Below are 16,959 nucleotides of genomic sequence, written 5' to 3'. Positions count from 1 at the left end.
AATCCAAACGTCCATGCGCTCTGTAGCTGCAAGACGTGCTGGGATATTTATTTATTGTACAGTGCCCTTGAGGTAATTTTCATAAAAATGGCGCTATATAAATTATCCAAATATGTATATATATATTGTGCAAAATGGCTACTTAAACGAGCAAATGGCAGTTCATAAGCCCTGTAAATACCTAGACTTTTATATTTATTTCTCTAAAAGTTGTTCATCTCTGTTATAATACGTTGAGTTATATTTTATTTCATAATGATCTACGCTTTGTTAGATCCTAATTTGGAGAGTCGTCTTTTCTAAGAAGTGAAGGAAAACTCACCAGCCCTGAAGACTTCTCCGCAGCCATCACAGCGGGAAGCGAACTGGGCATCATAGCAGTTGCCGCAGTAGATCTTGTCCACCTTGGAACCGAACTGCTTGTCCACCAGAGACACCCTGCACTTGGCGCACAGGAAGCACGCCTCGTGCCAGTGCTTATCCTTGTAGGACAGATCCTGGGGAAAATAATTACTAAAGTATCTGCATACTTCACACAATTTACCGACCTCCATCGAGTCGAATCAAGTCAAAATTGGTAGCCAGCGACGAAAAAATCAGTTCTGCAATTCCACGTAACGTGGTTTTTAAAGAAATTGTTTTACTGCAATAATTTCATTAAAGCGATTAAGAGCCGTTACTTTTAAATTATATCTATTTTTATGATAGTTTTTTCTGATACTCTAGCAGTATTTTAGATATATTAAAATCTGTAGAAATATATTAACAGAACGCTTTTTAGGTTCCCTTGCCAAAAAAAATTGATAGTACGTGGTCATAGAATTATAATATACCAGAAGGCGGGTAGAATCATGTTTGCATACATCGCACTGCGTCCAAAAATCTGACATCCCGCCTGCGCGCATGCGTTAAGTGGCCGCGTAATGTTATCAGACTGCGGACAATTTATTATCATAACACAAATATAAGTTGATTTTGTGTATCGTTATGTTATGTTTACGACAACAAATATTTTACTGACTGGACTATAGAAAAATGACAGGTACTTTTAGGCAAACGTAAAAAAAATAATTGAAGAATCACTAAGTAATTAAGTAAATTAATACCGTTTAATATTATACTATGGTTTATAAATAGAAAACCGGGTAAAAAATTTGACCACCCTGGCAATACTAACAAAATGTCTACCTTGTTTTATTTAACAATCTGATAGATGGTAAAGTAATCGAATTCTTAAATAATATAATTTGTGATTTACTTACATATGAAATGTGTGATTCCACCCTGTTCCCCTTTAATCCCAACAGTATTTTGACAAAACAACACAACATGGCATAATTTGTGTCGTTTGGCATAATCGGCAGTTGCGGCACAAAATCATCTATATTTGTGTTATGATAGTAAATTGTCCGCAGTCTGATAACATTACGCGGCCACTTTACGCACGCGCGCAGGCGGGATGTCAGCTTTTTGGACGCAGTGCAATGTATGCAAACATGATTCTACCCGCCCTCTGGTATATTATAATTCTATGACCGCGTACTATCAATTTTTTTGGCAGGTGAACCTAAAAGCATTCTGTTAATATATTACTAAAGATTTTAGTATGCAACGTCTACAGAGTAACTATGGCCAAAACGTAAAACTACTCCTTTCAGAGTAGTTTAATCAACTTCAGTTTGATGCGCGTACGCGGTTTCAAGACTATTATAATTCTATCTACGCGGTACTACAGTATCACCGACGACATCTGCGATTGTAGGAAGGAGATCAAGTAATTTTCTCAAGAAAAAAGTAGATTATTTACAAATCGATGGGGTTGGTAATGCTTTTTGGTAACGCTTTTAATATTAATCAACATTAAACCCTTATCTGCAGCTGATGGTGCATATACCACTGCATTGCTAAGATAAATGCTGCGTATCTCTATCATCCGTTAGAGAAAGATTATAAATACCATGCCGAGGTTCTGGGAAGGTCAACATGAAATATTTATTCGTAAGGTAGTATTACACTGTAGTATTTTGCTGTCCGTGGATTGGCCCCTGGAGCATAAGACTGATCATCATTGCTTCCCGTAACAAATGATCGAGATAAACTGCGTGTACTTTTATAATTTTGAACCCTTTGCTCACCAGGTGCGGACAGGGTTTGATGATGATGATGGTGCATATCTATACTTGGCATAGTGTGCATGGAGTTGCTATGCATGTTATACATATATACCTAACTAAGGCGAAGGTTACTGGAGAGTCAACAAGAAAATATTGTTCAGTCATCGGTAAACATTCGCATTCATCGAGCAATTACTTAACAGGTTTGATTATTTGCATTGAATCCGATCATTCGTTTGTTTTCCATTGAGGAAAAATATGAGGACCATTATAAGGAAATAGGTACCCAGTGCGTACGTAATGCCATACAAAACTGTTCAACCAGTTTATAGTCACTACCACAAAACAGAAAACGACAATGTAACATCGGGTATACAAAGTAACACTTCTTGTTCAAGAGAAATCTAACGTTATCTATTGAGTGTTGGCTCTCATTGAGTTGACTTTATGGCAAATAAAGATGGCAATGAGGAAGTTCAGTGGTTTTTTTTATTTGCTAAGAAACTAACAAACTAAGTCAATTTCTTTTTAAATATTATTATGTAATCATCGTATCGGGAGGAGTAATTTTAAAATTACTTATTATTTATTTTAAAATTACTCCCCCCGTGATGTCACAAGTTCTCGTCGCGCGTCGGTTAGTTCTACTGATTGGTGAGTTGGCCTCCCAGAAACCAGAAATATAATATAACAACACTATATTATAGGTTGATTCTAAAGAACTTGTGGCGGTTTTAAATTTGTTTCAACAGAGAGGAAAACGTTTTTGAGAAGGGAGTATGGAAGTATAGGCATTTACAGGGCTTATGAAAAGTCAACAGATGGAAGAGTTGAGGAAATGTGGATGTTCAAACACGGGTAGAAAGGTGAATGTTACACAGTGTGTAAATTGGCCACTTAAACCAGCCAAGCCCTGTAAATGCCTAGACTTCCATACTCCCTTCTCAAAAACGTTTTCCCTCTCTGTTGAAATAAATTTAAATATGAACAACTCCCTAGGGAGAAAATCCAGCCAGTCTGCAAGCATTTGGACATACTCAAACATTGTTGAACTTGTGGCGTATTTCAAAGTATAACTTCGCGATACAATTAAATGCGTTAATTTTTACCGCGTGTAAAAAAACAATTTTTTGAATCCAATTTCCCATAGCACCGAACTTCCTCATTAAAATACTATTAACTTCGCGTTTGTAACCTGTTTACATAATTATATGTCATCGGGTTGAACCCAGAATTTCGTCCGTTCGGGCATACTCAACTTATTGCAGATAAAACATTGACGTTAGAGTTGGAGTTACCTTGGAGTCGATCCCGATGATCTTGTTGCACTCCTCGCAGCCGTTAGCGAAGACGCTCTCGTAGCACTTTATGCAGTAGGGGTGGTCGTCCCTGAGAACGTAACGCTGCCCCGTGAGGGACTCGTCACACTGCCAGCAGCAGAAGTGACCGGAGTGCCAGTCCTTGTTCATCGCCTTGGTGTACTCTCCGCTGAAAATCAACTGGACCAAACACGACAAGTTAGTCAACAAATTACACAAACAAACACTATTTTCTAAGGAAATTCACTGGAACTCCGTTTTACTCGGTTTCGAAATAACACGGTCCAAAAAAAAAAAAAAAAGATAAGTTATTTTTTGTTTTGTACACCATTTTGTGAAAAAAACCTAAATTATATTGTTATGGTATTTGTTATAATCAATATAATGTAAAGTTTCCGCAAACTAAGTTTTGTAAAATTTATATCGAAAATAAACGTAAAAATAGCATTTTTCAAAAAAAAAAATAAAAGCGTCATCTATGAATAATTAGTTTCATATTTTGGTTTAGTATCACCTTAAAACCGAATTGTCGTGTCCACACTGACAGAAATCGACACACACAGAACTATATTTTTCATCCCCGTGGACACATAATAAATAGGCAATAAAATCATATAAAGAGCAACATATAAATAACTCCATATATCCAATAATTTGGTTTTAAGCGAATTCTTATTTTCTTTTGGTTCTTACTATATGTATCCAGGGAAAAGACAGTTCCATTAAAAATAACTTTCTCAAAAGTCTACGTAATAACTTATTGAAAATAAGGAAAACGATTACAGAAGGAAATGTAAAAATAATTTATCGGGTAATATGCACTAATAAAATTCAATTAAAAAAAGAATAAAGTAATTGAATAAAGTAATATATAATTGTTCGTTTATCGTCGAAATTGATAAAATTATTTGCTTTATGTTACTTTTTCATGCAATTCGACAGGCTTACAAATACTCTTATGGATATAGGCATTAAATAAATATTATACATTGTCTGAACTTTAACTTAAAAATCTCAAAAGCTTTTTAAAATCAAAATAGGTATGGCATGCAAACAGTCAGACATGGTAAGTGTGTCATCTTTAAGCCAGGGGTGATAACAGCGCTCGTTTCTTGAATTGCATTTGCTGTAGAAACACATCGATGATGATGTTTAGAAATATTTCGTTTAATTTTCTGAGGACCTCGGCAGACGTGACAAGAATCCGACATTGGTTCTGAAATTTCCTGCAGTAAAGATAGCACTGGTAAGCAAATTTATTTGAACGAGGATATTATGGCCATCTATATACGAGTATATAGATATTATTTTGTGCAAAAATGTTTGACCAGCCAAAGTCCTTTTAAATTTTAAACTTAAAATATGAAAGTATTCTAGACGACTATAATAGTTAATAACAAGAGGTATTTTATCCATTTCGACGAAAACGCCTTGTGATGCAACTGACCCAAACACTCGTAAAATAAAAAATATATACCGATAAAAATAAAAATGACATTTTTTTTTAAACACAAATAAAATGACGTATACATTTTCATAAACGTACTACAATTAAGTACCTACTAAAAAAATAATGTTCCCAGACATTTCTATTAAAATTTGCGATGTTTTTTGTTCTTCCCTGAACATGTTTGTGGAAAACTCAGCCGATTTCCGAAACGCGATGCCGATATGTAGAACATTAGTATTAAAAAATATGTCTAAAAGCTTTTTGTTAAATACAACACACATACATGCACTTTTCTGTTAGAACTACGTGGAATATTTCACAGCATCACTGTCAGTTAATCCATGTCATGAATACATCTCCTGACATAAGTAATATAGACATATTATTTTTCATTAGGCACAGCACACGACTAAAGTGATTGTGTTCATAATAAACAACAAAATGAAACTTTCTGAATCGTTGTAACGCTGGCGCTGCCGCTTGCTGTAGGAATCATTTGTCAAAAACTGCAGAGAAAGTTATGTTTAAATAAAGCCATGTAAATAACATAATACAGCGAGATCTTCCCGTGATCGATTATAGTGAAACTCGTACATAATCAATTTATTATAATTTAAAAACAAGTTGTTTATTTTGATTGACACTTAAGCTGTTGTCAAATGATTGATTTTCCAGTGGGTCAATTTTAATTAATCATTATATCGTTAAAAAAAAAACATCACTATGGAAATTCATTTTAAAATTATAATATAATTAAATAATTGATGAGTTGAATTAGCCTTTTAAATATTTGTCAGGTTATGGCAATGAAATACAACCAAATGTTTTTAATGACTGATAATAGAGGTTTTGATTCCTGAAAAATGCGAGTAATGCAAATATTTTCTTTTACAAAGGGAACGATTATATCGTTAGTGCGACAGTATGACATAATTTCATATTTGATGGTGTAATAATCGTCAGAATATTACTATTTTCTTTAAATATCGATTATACAGCTTTACCAATCGTGGAGAAACAAATAGATATATCCTAATTCTACAAAATCAGCAAAAATTTATTCATAAATATATTTTTAAAATTATCACGTTTTTTTAAGTCAATAAGTTATAAAAAAGAGGTTTGCGAGTTCATCTCCGCAAGTTAAATCTCGTCTGAATTTTAATTTGAACTTACAAATGGTGTCGCTCATAATAATTTGGATCGTCAGTCGCAACAATTTTTTATTTTTTAAAAATATTTTTATATTCAGTCATTAATATAAATAGTGACGAAACAGAAAGTTTACTGTACCACAGAAAAAAAACAAAAATAAAATTAATAAACAAAAATCGTTTTGGTTGCTTACTTTAAAGCATAAAAAAATTAATAGAAGGAATTGCATTCTATATATTTTCGTTTCGTTTCAAGACAATTTTCATATCAAAACATGGTAAAAAAACGATATTCTTTTGAACAAAAGTTTAAAGAATCTTTATCTATTCAAAAATATTCGCGTTTGTCGAAACTCGCCTCATTACGAGGGCAAGGTTGGTAATCAATATAATTCTTCAGCACGGGTTCATGTTAACATATTGAAGGATAATAAAATGATTTATTTTTGAATTGACCCAGTCAAAGATAATATTTTGAACCTCGAGCGTGTGGCATTACATCGCGCCATCAATTTTCATTCATGTTTCTATCAACTGGGACGTCATAAACGAAAGCGTTTTGGTTTTATTCAATCCGACGAAATTAGTGCTATTTTAGACATTCGGCAATTCTTAGGTCTGCGTCTTCCTCAAGCTACGAGCTTCGAGTATATCCAAGGAACATTCCTCATAGGCGGTTGGATATTTGTAGCTAGAGACACGATTCGATGTTACTACGCAAAGAACCATAATTCCCACGCGTATCCTGCTGTTATTAAAAGGAGTATCGGATAATTCGATTACGTCAGCATTACATTCATTTAAATTCGCAAAATGGCCTTTATACTATAATCCCACGACATAATTACGATATCATAAAATAAATGTGTTTTTAATAATGCCTATTTGTGTTTAATCGTGTTATAAAAAGGTTTTAGTTGTACAAAACATATATTTAAAATTAGTCGATATTGATCTAATACATTTCTACATCGAATAAATTAGCGTGGTAACTAGCGTTAAAAAAATAGTTTACATCTTATTAATCAGACATGACTAAACACAAACTGTTTATTTACAAAACGATATTTTGATCGCGCAGTAGTCAATCAATAATGTTAAACAAATTCAAAGTTTGTTAGAGAATGTGATAATATAAATATTGTGTTCATCTGTACCTTTCATTATAATGGGTATGTGCTGTGGCCGGGGTATTGAATAATCGATTAATAATTCCCGTAGATTCCCATATTCGAAAATATGATTGTTTCCGTGTCGTTTATATAAATCCCCAATCATTTTCGTTCACCGGAAATATTATTTCGGAACTAGACGCGCCTAAGTGAAATAAAAATAAACCTGTTGATTCATGAAAAGCGTTTTCCCGAGTTTTGCGCACGCGACCAACGACAAAACGTTCGAGAAGAAAATTTAGCGGCGAAGTAATCCAGAACGGACCAGTTTGTGGGAAGATTTATTTCCGTGGGAAGGAACCAAGTTACGTTTTGAACGTCAACTGAACGCTTCATTTACGTGATTAATCGGTATTCCGATCAAGTTCACGGACATCCGTCGTCATTTTAACGAGAATTAATGATGTACACGGACAGTTATTTTTATACCGACAGATAAATAAACTACTCTCTAAAATCGACGATTTCTAACAATTGCATTAGCAACTCGTTAAAGGTTCAGTGTTCAGTATTGTCAGCTGCGAATGTGAAATTTTCACACGGATACTTCTTGCTCTAAATTTAGCGCACTGCAAAAGAGGTTATGTAAATGGAGTCGATCTAATAATAATATTTCCGATTTATGCTATTTCATCTATATGCATCGGTGCAATACGGATTTTTACATACTAAATTTAAACCAGTATTCTAATTTACATTTTTTTGTGATTTAATCAAAGGTTTCTATGACTGAAATAACCATTACGAATATATAATAGGCAGTTATAAAACGGCAATAAATCGAATCAGGTAGAACTTTATTTGACACAGTAATGATCGGCTTGTAAATTTCGCGCGAATCCGATTTCATTCATGATACATCGTGTGGGCTGATCGAGTACTCTCGTATTTATCAGGAGGCGGAATAAATCGGGGCGCTTAATTTAAAGTAAAAAAAAACTGATGCACAGTTTGAAATCTGAAAATCGGTTTAGGAATGTAACATTAAAGATAGAGAGAGAGAGCGCGGTAGAGAGAGTAGAGAGACGAGGCTACTGCGGGGAGTACTGGGCTAGGTCACGGTTCGTTACGCCGGCTCCGGGGAACTCCCGGTGGCCGCTGCCGCCGCCATCATCACTGCAATCACTGGCGGAATATCGGGTCCCGTAATCACTCACACAACGCACTTCACTATGGCGGGCGGCCCCGCGGCCAGAACAGCACATACCCATCGTTGCCGGTGGTGGATTGCTCGATCTCCGTGACGGTGACTTCGCCGCCATCCTTGGATTCGCGCCTCTTAGTGGTCTTCTTGACCTTCCTGGTCTTGGTGGTGGTGAACTGGACTTGGACGTCGACGTCGGCCATGGTGCGTGGGCGGGGGCGGATTCGAGGCTGGCGGTCGGAGCGGCGAGTCTCGACGCGATCGGGTTCTGAATGACGGGGAGAGTCGCGGCGAAGTAGCGCCAGGAACGGTTCCAGAATGCGGGGACACGGTACACACGGCCCGTCATCCCCCACCTCCCGCCGGAGCCGAGTCCCACTTGAGGAGGCTATTTCCGACTCCGCGTCGAGCACTTTGGCGTCGGCGGCAAAAGCTCCGGTGCATGCGGCCGGCGGCGGCGGCGGCGACGGCGGGCGCTGGAGCGGGGGGAGGGGCGCGGACTACGCGCGAGCTTCGGCCCGAGGCGCGCATAAATACTCCATCGATCCCTAATCGCCGATCGAAAGCGAACAATATGATTTATTCTAATTATATCACTTCTTCTGTTACAACATCTCTCGATGCGCGGTGACCGAGAAAAACTAAAGCGGGCCATAGTCGGAAAAATTAGCACGTTTCGTAAATCAACAAAAATCAGTAATTTGTAGAAAAATTTATAGATTTTCTCGGTACTCACTGAAACATTATTTTTACTACGAGGACTTCATAAAAACCGAATCGCCATTTTGACAAATAGTTTAGATTATATCCAGCAGGCTTGCACAGCCAAATAATAACTCTTGTCCATCCCTATTGCACATAAATATACAACTTCAAAGCAATTTTAGCAATTTTTAAAGAAAAATGTTAAAATCATTCATCTTCCTTTTATTTCAAAAATTAGAGCGTGTTATTATAAACCCATTTCATTTCATAGATGATTTTCTTAAAACAATATAAGTTTTGGCAAATTCTCATCTCGGTACGATGAAGCGGTTTAGCAAAAGCAATTAATCTCTCTTGTAGCGTAAGCGGGTATTTAATATAAATTCTGGATGACACCCAGGAACATGAATAGACAACATAATAATATTCCGCATGTGATTATGATAGGAAAAATTTCAAAATGACAGGTGTAAAATACACATTGTACAAAGTAGAAGTGCCATAATTGTTAGGAAAAACAAAAATATTACATACCTATTATATTTTTACAAAATCAATGTAATATTTATGTAAATTAACTCAAAAAACATTTTCAAAAAGGGAATATTGAGTCTAGGCAGGGCATCATGTCATTGAGTTGTTTATCACCACCATCATCCACCATTCTGGCCATATTAAACATCTTTAATTTTAATTTTGTTTTATTAAAGAGCTGATGAAAATATAATGATTAGTTAACTCGCGCAGCTCCTCAATTTACTTGTCACATACGTAAAAACTTAATTTATAATATAATATTTTCTAAAAAGATTATTTGATAAATAAATTTTACTGGCAACAAAATCAAATATGTACAATTTTTTGTTAAAAGTCTGAGGGATTGTTTTAAAATATATATAATTCCAACAAACAAACCCATACACCGTTTCCCGTGGGAGAAGGCAAAGAAAATAGAACGCTATATTACTCTGTTTTTGCTCGTTCATGCACGCACGCCAATTATTCCTACTTTTAACATCTTCTTTAAGTATTTGTTGAATTCAGTCATGTTATGGCCTTCTCGATCTACCTTGTTTTCTGCATCCTCGCGTCGTAAATCCTTTTAGCCGTTCTTTCGCTTTCCATTCGCTCTGCATGTCCATACCAATGCAGCACTACTTTCTCGATTTCGTCGATAATGCTCGTCTCAACCTTACATAATGCACGGGTCTCGACATTTTTGCACCTATACATAGTTTTACCACACATTCGCCCGAGAGATCGCATTTCAACAGCATTCAGCCTACTTTGGTCCTTGTTTTTCCCATTCCATATCTCTCTCACACATAAAAGTTGGCATCAGTATTCCATTCTGAACTGCTAGTTTAAAAGATGAAAATAGGATCAAAAGTAAAACGTTTTTGTATTATCACTAAAACGCAAAAATCGCTTTGTTTAAATAATGTATGAAATTGGGTTCTTTTTACAGTTGTCGATCAAGATAATTTTAAATATTGCTTTAAGCTCCAAAATGGTACTTGTGTTATAAGAATAAAATAAAATCAGTGTCCCATTTTATTACCTATAAGCTGCGAGTTATTGAAATAGGTCAGGTGTCATCATCAGAAATACAAAAATGACATATTATTTAGGTCATATACTTTGATACAGCATACCGAGAAGATAAAAATAGATGCGACTGTTATAATATTGTTGAGACATACATTTCTAGACTCCTTGACACAGATAACTTGGAACAAGCGGTTTCTAGGAAACAGGGAAAGCCCTTATCACTCGATGTAAACGAAGGCATAAACAAATTGAAACCAGCTTTAAATTTGTTTATGACGCAAATTTCATAGATCTACATCGATAGGTTTTCTGCCTTTTTATCATTAAGAATTATTAAGAAATAATAAGCATAAACGATAGATTAAAAATAATTTATTTGGAGATAAAACCGCAAACGCATTTATGAGTAGGTGTCATTTATGCTTTTTTTTAAAATTTTAATGTCTACCGGTTCCGAGACGTAGTGCATGTTTGGAAATGGTGGTGTTTGCATCCCCTTTAACTCTCCATGTAATTTATGTATTTTTTCGTAAGTACTTTGTATACTATGGTGATGGGAAAGGTGAAAGTGTATTTTAGTTATTTGCACGTTGGTGTAGTGAGTGTCCTGACGAAGAGACGGGTTTGTCTCGAAACCGGTAGATATTTAAAGTCAGTAAGTGGTTAAATAAAAATATTTACTAACATTAATTTTCATTTATGCACTCAGACATATGAGGTGTTGAAGATGTTTGAATTGATGCTATATTCGAATGCAGAAAATTTCGATCATTTATATTCAATTATTGTTTTCAGGTTAGATAAGATAATCGGTCTTAAGCTCGTATTATATGGGTCAGAAAATGGTACAAGATCTTGCGCAGTTTCTTGTACAATAATTCTTAGGTAATAATTCTTAAGGCCACAGAAAAGATGGGTCGACGACATCGACTCTATTGCCGGTAAAACATGGATGATGAAAGCGAGTGATAGGAAGGAATGGAGACGTTTGGAAGAGGCCTTTATCCAGCAGTGGAGAGAATAAGGCTGAGGAAGAAGAAGATTGTGATTTGTTATTTCTCAGTTTTTATATATTTTCTGTGTGTTTTTTATAATTTGTGACATATTTTGATGACAATTAATAAAATAAACATATTTATTAAAATCTTGTATTTATCAATGGGGTGCATAGGGCACTGTATTGAAACACTAAATGCAACGTATTTCGATCGTACGTCACATGAAGGAAAGGTGAGAAAAGTCACTTCAGGTTACAGTTCACATACAGAACTATATTTTTCATCTGCTCCGAGACGGGAAAATTCATTAAAATGAATTCAGCTTAGAAAACTGCACACGCAAAAAATTCCATTTGGCCGCATATAAACTACATAAATAAATATATTGAATTACATTTTTTTACGTATATTCAGCGATGAAGAAAATGATTCTAGTATGCTGTTCTTTATCATCTTGCAAGTGGAATAGTGTGAAAAGTCTTATTATGTCCGTATACACTCGTATAGTGGCGTATAATACTCGTATATTATGCGTTGGAGCATCAACAAATTCTGGCAAGAATTCGAAGCTCAAACTCATGTCGGCTGTAATGTCCCGCAAAACACCTAAGACAAGTTTGTATGTGATTCGTTCTATAAAAATCCTATGATTTATCAGAGTATTTTAAGAACTCATTTTGATATGAAAAATATACATATTAAGACTTGTCGATGTGAATACATAAAAATTATGACAACATGGACTAGAAATTTTCATCATTTTTAAAATTATTGTTTGAATTGAATTCCAAATTATTGTTTCTGTCGTGATTTATGTTTGTATGCATATAGTATTTAACATATTACAACAGAGATAAAGAACATTTAAGAGAAGGTAATATGGAAGTCTAGGCATCTACAGGGCTTATGACCTGTCAATGGCTGGTTTAAGTGGCCACTTTACACACTGTGTAACATTCACCATTCTGCCTATATTTGACCATCTATATTCCTTCAATTCTTTCATCTGTTGATGTTTGTGAAGTTAAAGAGCTGAAACCTTTATTTATGCGGGTGATATTCATCTAATTGAATTATTTCACCTACATACTAGGCAACGCCTGAAAATGTTATTTTTTCAATTTGTATACTTCATGGACCAGGTAATTTATCAACAATATTTTGAGTTTGTCCAAATTTTCTCTATATTACCTTCTCTTAAATGTTCTTTATCTCTATTGTAATATGTTAATATAAACAGCTCCCCAGGGAGTTGAATCCAGTCGTTGTCTACGAAAATTTGGACAAACTAAAAATATTGTTGATATAGTATTTAGATATATTATAGTGTTTTTAAAAATGGTATTCCGCCGGAGAAAATTAATCCGCGGGCCTTATTCGGTTAAGGTACGTATCTTTTTTATAGCGACCGATCGAAGTTTTGCTTTCGGTTTCAGTTGTGGCCAGTTTCGGCTGTCGGGATGTGTCGGATTTCGTTCGGTTGTACTCGGGGAGAAAATTAGCGCAATTAGAGATATTGGATTGTTGTCCATTAAAATAATTAGTTATTGTATTGCCATTGTCGAACATTAAAAAAAACTTGACTGATTTTGTAATATGTTGATCGTTAGTAGTTCTAAGATCTTTCATATTTATATTTCTGTAATTCCTTTATAGTTAAAAAGTTAAAGTCTATAGCGTACATTGAAGACTGTTACATATAAGTTATATCAGTGATTCCCAAAGTGGTCTATATCGACCCCCAGGGGTCTATGACAACCCGCAAGGGGTCTGCGTCAGCAAAAAAAAATTAGGGGTCCATGAAATGAAAGTGGGGGTCCACGATAGTGGATCTCAACATACACTGATAGTACAGAAGTACTTCAGGGTGCAAAAAAACATACCCGTTACTCATCCTGTATAATGGAATATAGCGAGCAAATGTTTAATTTCCTTTCCATCGTCATACCTAGTGGAAAGGGGGTTCACCGCTGTTACCAATCTCCTAACGAAAAAAAAAACAGACTGGACATCATTAGCCGCGGAGATTTAAGATTAAACCTGACAAAATTGACGCCAAATGTTGATAATTTATTACAAAAGCATCAGTTCATCCTTCCCACTAAAAACATTTACCTATTGCTTAGTTTATTTTATTTTACGTTTATTTTATTTAATTGAGTTTTTTATTTATTTATACTTTTACATTGTTTGTATTATTTTTTTTTTTTCAGAATAATGTTTTCTCACTGGGGTGTCCCGTGCCGAGGGAAACATTTTACAAAATGTGAAACATGCCTAAGATTAGCTATTCAACAAGATTAACAAAATAATGACAATAAAAAAACGTTATTAAACCAATTAACCTAATTATAATAAACAATAAAAAAATTAAATATTCATAAAAACATAACCAATTTATACAGACTAATTTAAAAAAATCATAAACAGTGCATACATTTTACATATTTGGCTTGATCCACTCATCGATCAGACAAAATTTTCAGATACAAAGTTTTATTTTGAGTAGTTTTAATTTAAATTCAATTAATAAATGTATAAAACTTAACATTTGTTTTAACTTTTAGTTTTTAATACTAAACTTCACTACGGTTAGAAATTTATGAAAAATCAATATCAGGTAAGTAGGGGGTCTACCAAAAACCGAAAAACATGGCAAAGGGTCTACGACACAAAAAAGTTTGGAAACCTCTGAGTTATATAAATAACATAACAACTAACAAAAAGTGGTAAAAATAAACAAATTTACTCACAAAATGTATGACTTTTATTTCATTGCGGATCTGCGTGTCATTGCATTGCGTACATGCGTATATTCAAACTTATTTCAATTATCTCGCAATGTTTAACAATAAATACGTTTATTATGGGCATTATGAAGTGACATTTGAATGAGTTTCAATTTCGGTTTCAGTTTCGGCCGAAACTCAGCTGAAAATCTTGTTTCGGTCGGTATTTAACGAGAAGAAATGGTAGATTCACAATGACGTATAATTGAGTAGACACGTAACAAGATGATACAATTTTATCACCCTAACTTTTAAAACTCTTAAGTCTACAAATGGTCAAAAATGCGTTTTTCGTTAGGACTTAAATTAGGATTTTTTTTTCTCACACGCGGAGCATTTTATTGTACAGCGAAGTTTCTCGAAAGTGCAAAAAAATGAATTAAAACGAACTACGTCACAAGTTCTTCCGAATCAACCAACCAACTACAGCGTTGTTATGAGTCGTGATAGATTCCTGTTTTCCAAAAAGCTAACTCACCCCGGACCAGTCAAGATAACTCACCGACGACTACTAGTGACGTCACGGGTGGAGTAATTTTAAAACTTAACAAAAAATCATCGCTAAAAATAAAAATTGACTTAGTTTGATAGTCTATTAACAAATATATTTTTTTTAAACCACTGAACTTCCTCATACTGTTTACTCATTGACTTTATTGTATTGTAAAGAATGAACACTAAATATAAGTGATAATGACGCACCATACTAACTCCTTCAAAATGTAAATACATGACTAAAATTATTATCGTGCATAATAATATTAAATATAATAATATGTTATTCGTAATACTAAGAAATTGGGCCGAGGACGTGTTTAAAATAAATAATTTCAATAAATACTAGTTTGCAATTAATGAAACATAATAATGTAGCACATTTACCTGTATAAAAATATTTTTTAAATATTTAAATTAGCAAGTGAAATTTCTTGGTGGACGTTTATTGTAATTTTATTAAAAAGAATTATTATCAAAGATTTTACTGTGATTTAGTTTCACCTTTCAAGTAAATACTTCACATAATGTCGTCATGTTGGTGCCATAATGCATAATGCATTAATAAATATAAAAAAAAACACTGAACTTCTTTGTTAACCCCGTGTACACTTATTATATCTAAAAGGACGGCATTAAAGTGATACTTGCTTATATCGTTTAATTCGTAAATACAATCTAAAATATTGAATAAGAAAATTACTGGTCAGTGATTAGTTATTAATAAGGTACATTAAAAAAAATTGACAGCCGCCAGCTGGTTTCGTATTTGTGGAAACAATTGTTCTTCAATCAGACATTAACTCTTTAAACCAATGGTGTAAGGTCGATAGACTAGAACTTGATATTAAAAAATGCAAAACAATGTCATTTCATTGAACAAAACAACCGATTTCCTTCGAGTAACTGATAGAAAACTCAAAAATTGATGTAGTTAAGTCCATTTGAGATTTGGGAGTTGTTTTAGACTATAAACTGACATACAACGAGCATATAAATAATATAGTAAATAAATCACTGAAATTACTTGGCTTCATTAACATACTATCCTACCGCCCTCTTCTAGAATATGCCTCCGTGGTCTTGTCTCCATTCTATGTGAATCTCATAAATCACATAGAATCAGTCCAATATCGCTCGCTTCGAAAAGTCGCCTGGATGCTTGGACTAGAGAGAGGTTGTATCCATATGCTGATATAGAGTCTATGTTGAATATTTCTAGTCTAAATAAATATTGACTCCATATATATGTTCGTCATATTAAAGGGTATAATCGATGTGCCATCATTAATGAGACAAGTAAAATTCCATATTCCGACTCGTAGGTTGAGAAACAATGAAGTACTGTTCATCGATCAGCATAGAAAAAACTATGGCCTTAATTCTTCAATGACCCGTTTTTGATCTGGATTCTTTTGGTTTAAGTTTACAACAATTTAAACGTAAACTAAATAAATAGTACAGATCTTGTCTTGATGTCCCTTATATTTGTCAATGCTTCTTTTCTTTTTAAGAAAAATGTTTTTAACTATTCTTATATTGTAATATTAATACCCTTTGAATTGTATAAATGGACAATGCCCGTTAATAAATAAATAAATAAGTTACGTAAGTTGAAATATAAATATATATATATATATAGCGAGTCGCGTGTTTATTTATTATATGGCAGAGAGAAAAACTGTCAAAATAAAATGTATTTGTTCATAATAATTCAATTTGTTTACGTGACTATCTATATTTGAACATTATTTGTCTATTCGGAATATATTAGCAAAAAAAAAGCATACATCTTCCAAAGGTGACATATTATAACGTCGTTCCAACTATTTTCAAAGCAGATACGACTGTGTTTATAGATTGTTGTGTACCTAAATATAAAATGATCGCGTTATTTTATTCTGAATATATTTTCCAATTTATTTTACCGATTCATCTTGTGGTTTGCCAAAACACATTGCTGATATGCAGATTTTTAGAATACCTACTCGTACATGAACTAATATGTTCGTAAATGTGTTGTAATTTGTAAGGGTCACAATTAATGATTTTACAGAAAATACGTCAT

General features: G+C 34.0%; 1 protein-coding gene across 2 annotated transcripts in view; it reads right to left on the bottom strand.

Moving 5' to 3' along the window:
• The window catches only part of LOC148282720 (four and a half LIM domains protein 2-like), a 39,235-nt gene extending 30,510 nt beyond the window's left edge, over positions 1-8,725 (bottom strand). The window contains exons 1-3 of one of the 2 annotated variants that reach the window (XM_088224638.1): positions 8,417-8,725; positions 3,413-3,602; positions 323-497 (exon numbers count right to left, since the gene is read on the bottom strand). In XM_088224638.1, coding sequence (XP_088080764.1) covers positions 323-497; positions 3,413-3,602; positions 8,417-8,556 — 505 coding nt within the window. In that variant the 5' untranslated portion in view covers positions 8,557-8,725. Of the gene's footprint in view, positions 1-322; positions 498-3,412; positions 3,614-7,194; positions 7,295-8,416 lie in introns of those variants that run through there. The other variant, XM_088224636.1, reaches the window with a different exon arrangement.
• Between the last annotated feature and the right edge of the window lie 8,234 nt (positions 8,726-16,959).

Source organism: Micrasema longulum, unplaced genomic scaffold, assembly GCF_059751315.1.
Source record: "Micrasema longulum isolate JH-2025_06_02 unplaced genomic scaffold, ASM5975131v1 h1tg000300l, whole genome shotgun sequence".
NCBI lineage: Eukaryota > Metazoa > Arthropoda > Insecta > Trichoptera > Brachycentridae > Micrasema > Micrasema longulum.
The sequence above is the reverse complement of the archived record's forward strand: the minus strand, read 5'-3'. Positions and strand labels throughout refer to the sequence as shown.